Consider the following 6,000-nt stretch of genomic DNA (forward strand, 5'->3'; position numbering starts at 1 on the left):
GACCTTGTGGACCATGAGGTCCTCTGCAGCCACCTAGACTCAGCAGCACACTTTTCTAAAGAAGCCATAACCTGGATTAAGTCCTTCATCAGCGACAGGACTATGAGGGTGTTCTCCCCTGCGGCAGCAGCCGACCCGATTCCCATCCTGTGCGGAGTTCCTCATGGTTCCTGCGTCTCCCCCACACTATACAACATATTTACCAAGCCCCTCTTTGATGATCTGGACCTTCTTGGTCCAGATACTAACTATGCAGATGATACTCAGATTCTCCTCCCACTTTCTGGGGATTATAGCAAGAATTTGGCCTTGGTGAATAGGATGTATATAATCATTCAGGCATAGATGGCAACCCACGGTCTATGCCTGAATGTTGACAAATGAGAGCTCATCATCCTAGGAACCCACACTAATCTCAAAAAACTGAGCCAAGACTACAGCTCATTCGAGATTGACAGTAATATTAACATGGTATCCAGGAGGTGAAGACACTTGGCTTTTATCTGGACTCGACCCTCTCCTTCGACAAACAGGTGAAATCTATGGCATCTGCCACAGCCTACACCTATAAACTCATTAGAGCTGGCAAACACTTCTTCTAAGACAGCAACTGCATTATTTTATCTAGGCTCGACTACTGGAACGCCCTCTACATTGGTGCTACTAAATCCATCATCCAAAGAATTCAAATCCTACAAAATAACGCCCTGAGAGCAGCACTTGGTGTGTCCAAATGATTGCACATATCCAGGATCAGACGCCATCACTCATTGCTCTGCTTCCCCCTCCAAACGAATCCTTCTTGCTGACTACAACATGTGACACTGTGGGCCATCCCTTCCTCCTCCTCCAAATCCTCTCCTTCCTGGCATGGGTGGTGTCAGCTCCTGGCCTAGGAGGACTTAAGCCCTCCCACTTTGGGGAAGTTCTGGAAAGAATACAGCACTGTGCCGCTATGCTTTGGCTGGGACTCCGATGGGAAAGAGTGGCTATGGCAAGAGCCTGTCAAATTTCTCACTAGGGAGAGCCGGGCAATAACATTTAAACAATCATTAATGGGCAACATCATCAGACCTGGAGGCAGAGAACCCCAGGTGACAGCAATATACCCACTATGATGAAGCCAAAGGCTTACCTGCTTTGCTCAGCTTTCAGATAACTCACACCTCCAATGATCAGCATCTTTTTGTGGAACGCAATAGCATCTAAATATGGTGATAGATGCAGCTAATGGTCCAAAAGAAGAACCCTTAGAATAGGAATGGGACTAGCTATTTCAGCTCCTGGGTTCGGAGAGGAGGGGGAATGTGGGGTGTTTTGACAGCACAATGGGTGAATGGTCCCCCTCATGACCAGCGTCCTCTCCTGTGGGTGTACCCAGTCTTCTTGCTGCTTGCAGGAAGGGACCCACTCTTGGGTCCTTTGCCTACTCTTGCTCTTCACAGCCCCACTGGCTAAGGTAACATTCTCCATTGTCTTTTACTAACACCTCTTCTTTGGTGCCAACATCCAACTGCCTGATCCTAAACCTCTCCAAAACAGAAATGACCCGTCTTCGCCACTGTTTCCTATTCCTTCTTAGCAGGCACCCCTTTTACCTTCGCCTACGGCTTACCACCTTGGAGTCCTCTTTGAATGTGGCTTTAGATTTCACCACTTCATCATAGCCCCTGGCACAGGGGCAAGAATCAAACATAAAGAACATTTCTCCCAGCGCGGAGCCACAGCACTGATCTCTACCCTTGTGCTTGGCAAGCTTGATGACTGCATCTCCCTGTACTCTCCCTCATGGACCCTATGTTTCTCTGCCCCCAGCCCCGTGTGCCTCCTTACCCCCACCTCCACTGGAATTCACTTGCCCCAGATTTCAAAACTATTCCATCTTTTAAAGGCTGCAAGACCATATTAAAGGTACAGCTTCGGACCTGTACAAGGGTTCCCCCCACCCTCCCACCAGACTCCAGTCCACCCTAGCCACTAAACTCGATTCCTATGTCCAGTTGTAACTATGTGAATATTTACAATATAATGGTATTGAGGCACTAAGCCTATATTAAGTGTACTATATCTGTTTCATTGTCCACATTCCAGGTTTATGCATCCAATGGCATGTCCTCCTCAACAACCGCTACTCGTTACCAGATACCCTTAGCATCCCATCTCTAGACTGCCTGCGTCTCCTCTACTATTTCCAATGAATGTCATTTGTGGTTGAAATAAGTCCCCATCCTTCGCTGGTTTAGACATGCATCCTTACTGGCCTGGATCGGAACTCTCCCATCATTGCCAGAGTACTTAATCCTGTCCTCTCGTTCAAAGCCATCTTTTCATGGCCATGAATCATGGCCCCATGATCTCTCCCTCCGTTGACCCATTAGTTGTCTCCTCTTCTGGTTCTGCCACCCACTGGATGGGTTCTTTCTATCCCCTGGTCTCTCCCCATTGCCTACTTTAATTTCCCTTTTTTGTCCTATACTTTCTCATCTAATCGTGGTCTGGTTGTGATATTGGCCATCCTTACCTGCATGGTAACAATGAACTACTCTGGTGGGGTTGCCCACAAGGCTCTGATCACTTACCTTTCACATGTAATAACCCCCTTTCCCCTGTCCCCACGGTTTAACCCTTATCTGTCCTGGTTTTATTGTCACCTAGCCCCTTCATCACCCTTGATTCCTCGTAGGTACTCACCGCCCCTCTGGAGAAGTCGAGTCCAGGACGGTCTAGCAGGGTGCGCTCAGAGCGGCCATACTCCCCAACCAAAACGACGTAGATGTAGTTATTGGTCCCTGAATATTCAGAGGTGCCAGTGCTGACAGTGACCCGGTACGTCAACATCCTGAAAGGGATAGTGAGAGGTTAAAAATGGCTCTCTGAGTCCAGAATCAACCCCAGGAGTAGATTCACTTGCAGGTGACGAGAAGCAGTACCAGGGTTCTAGAAAAAGCACCAGGGAAAAACCAGCACTGGGAGTACAGACTTCCAACAGAAATCTAGAAGTGACACGATTAGTCTAGAACCATCACCTGGAATTCAGAACCAATACCCAGGATTCCAGAAACGGCACCAGTGGTGCAGTGTAGCAACTGGGTGCTCAGAACGGGCAATGGGCTTGTCCAGAAAGGCACCGAGGATGACGAGCCAGGACTGAGAGTTCAGAACCAGGACACCATGTTTAGAAAACAAAGGATGAAACCAGTCCCTGGGTCAGAACAAGCTAGTATCAATGGATACACGCGCGGGAGTACCCAGAGTGCAGCCAGACCAGCCAGAGGACAGGGCCAATATTACCCAGGGAAGGCGACCGGCCCTGTACAACCAGACCCCGCACCCTACGAACAGAGGGGCGCCTCTTAATACCAGCAGCAGATAAGGACGCGAGGGCAACCCAGCCCACCTAGGACACACCCAGGAGGCCGTGCCAGCAGAGACAGCCACCCCCCGCCCGCTAGCTCGTGCATACACAGGGAAACCTGCCCCCTTTTCACGCGTGCTGTCACCCCTCCTCCTTCTACCGAGGCACGCAGGAAGCAGAGACGGGCGCTAACATCCCACCCATGCTCACGAGCAGCCACGCCTAAAAATCCCCGGTCCTCATTGCCACGCGCAGCAGGAAAATGTGGCGAAGCTTACAAAAGCATATCACTTACCTCACCCGGGCTAGTCGCCCATTTTCATGATATTTTGCAAAAAATAACTTCGCTCCCAACAAACGTGCCAATGCTTGTCTTAAGACCGCCAGCCCCTTCCATTCGATTCCGCTTTGCGCAACTCGCCCTCGATTAGCTACTTACGAGACAGTGCCGTGAGAGAGCCGCCCAGCCCTGAAAGTAAAGCGACTGCAACTTTTGTATGTTCGCCGAGCTTCAGGCCCGGACAACCAGGGTCGGACTGGGACAAGAAACATGCCCGGGCACCTAAAAAAAGTGGCCCGCTCAGCACCTACAAAAAGTGGTCCTCAATTTAACGACTCACAGGTGCAGACCGCCCACCCAGCCCGTAGCCTCCTGTATTTATTCACTCTGTGCACCTTTTCTGACCTGGGTGGCCGACTGTCCCATAGTTTGCGGGACGATGACAGGACCCGACTTTGCTTAGACTTGACACACTTCCATACATAGCACAGAGGCTCTCCCCTTGGTCTGTGAAACATCTTACTAAATCAGCAGAGCTTTATAATTTCAGCAATTAGACATTCGTGTCAGCAGACACAGCAGCGAGGGGGATATTGGCAGGAACTCTAGTCCCACAAGAAGTGGGAATGGTGGGTGATGAGAAACGGGAAGGGTGCACAATGCTGCGTGCTGTGTGGAATAATGGCAAGGGAAATTCGCGTTGGGTCACATTGCTTTGCAGGATGGTATGCGGTGACCGTCCATTTTAGGATGAGCCATACTCATTTTACTGGAAGTGTTTCTATGATGATTTACACACTGTAAGGTTAGTTTATTATGTACGGTGAGAGTGTGATATGTGTTCTTTTGATGGCACTGTTATAAATAAAGTATTATTTAAGCACATCAAACCAAAACCTTACCAAATATGTTATCTTGTACAGGGCTCGGAAATGAGATTGGATAAGTGGGACTAGAAGCAGCTCCTGGGTATCCATCATTAACCAGTGATCAGGAGCTACAACTGGGGAACTAGGAGCTAGTACATTGCATCCTACAAATCTAACTTCCACATAAGATGGAACAAACTAATTTGATCACACAGTGCTTGTATGAGACTCTGTGCCTGTCCACCCATCAAACTCACCCACAGGGCCTCACTCCCTTGGGATGTATCTAAATGCCTTAACCTTTCTTCCGTTGGGGCATCTTAACCCATAAGTAGATGTTTTGTGGTTTCTTTTAGATCAAGAGTGCCACATAGCCAACAGCTTCTTTTTTCAGTGCCCCCTTTCCAGTTTCCCACTCTCGCAAGAGTTGGCATTTGATTTAATCGAAAACTGAGATACAATGATCTCCTTTTGGACACAGGAAGATAAGCAGATATTTCGGGACCTGTTCCCTTTTATACACCAGTTTTGAGTATTACGTGTACAGACTGTATTTTGCCAATCTCTTTGATGTTTTACCCCAATCATATTGAAAAAGCTTTCTCTTTACTTTGGCTTGATTGATTACCAACTCATCACTTGATGAGCCAATTTCACTTAATAGTTGGCTCGTCTCAAACTTCAAAATATTGATTGAGGTTCCCGAGGTACGTGTTTGTTCTTCACCCCATTTTTCATATAGGGAATCCAAGGGGGAATTTAGGAGTTTTGCGTAACTCATTATTTTCCTCCATGTTGCCCTGGTGGCAAGAGAGATCAGGCCAAACTCATGCCTTATCACTACATTTGGTACTGATTTTGCTAACCTCAGGGTCTCTTTCCAGAGTCTACCTTGGATTGTATTTGGGTGTTTTCCTTAGTCATTTAGATGAATATCCAGCCCGTACAAGATTGTTGGCTCTACTTAAATTATGTAAAACCTTATCATGAGAGTCAACGTAAATGCGCATAGCTAAGCATATACAAGCCTAATTTTTGCGACCAGCGGCCCAAGTTTGCTGTTTAAATACTTTATCCCCCCCTCTAGGGATGTGGCGTTAACAACTTCATATCCCAAACAGGTCAGGGCGGATACTCGCTCCAGTGGCTCTTCTCCAACTTGCCATTTCATTGTTTTTGGATTTCTCCTCGTTGAAAATATACACACTCTAGATTGCGCTCCATTTACCTTAAGGTTGTTTTCTACTGCATGTGCGTGGAACAGTGACAGTTTCTGTTATAATCCTCGGGGAGTAAGATCAAACAGCACTACGTCATCAGCAAACGCTATCCAGTCAAGTTTTGCCGATCCTAATCTGACTGAATTCATGCCTCCCCCCCTACCAGATCATTGCTACATCTGCACTTTACAAATTATACAAGGTGGGAGCCACATCACATGCCTGTCTCAACCCCACATGTGTCTGAACAAGGTTTGCCATAGCCCCCCGTTAATC

The 6,000-nt window shown here is 47.8% G+C and overlaps 1 protein-coding gene across 2 annotated transcripts in view; it reads right to left on the minus strand.

The window, feature by feature from the left end:
• Window positions 1-3,742, minus strand: part of LOC138568809 (polyunsaturated fatty acid lipoxygenase ALOX12-like) — a 384,658-nt gene extending 380,916 nt beyond the window's left edge. The window contains exon 1 of one of the 2 annotated variants that reach the window (XM_069646583.1): window positions 3,651-3,742. Coding sequence is in view for 1 of the 2 variants with exons in the window: in XM_069646581.1 (XP_069502682.1) it covers window positions 2,692-2,838 (147 nt within the window). In the remaining variant the exon portion in view is untranslated. Of the gene's footprint in view, window positions 1-2,691; window positions 3,393-3,650 lie in introns of those variants that run through there. The other variant, XM_069646581.1, reaches the window with a different exon arrangement.
• Window positions 3,743-6,000: the final 2,258 nt, after the last annotated feature.

This window comes from Ambystoma mexicanum, chromosome 1p, assembly GCF_040938575.1.
Source record: "Ambystoma mexicanum isolate Mex_15411 chromosome 1p, UKY_AmexF1_1, whole genome shotgun sequence".
NCBI classification, from domain to species: Eukaryota; Metazoa; Chordata; class Amphibia; order Caudata; family Ambystomatidae; genus Ambystoma; species Ambystoma mexicanum.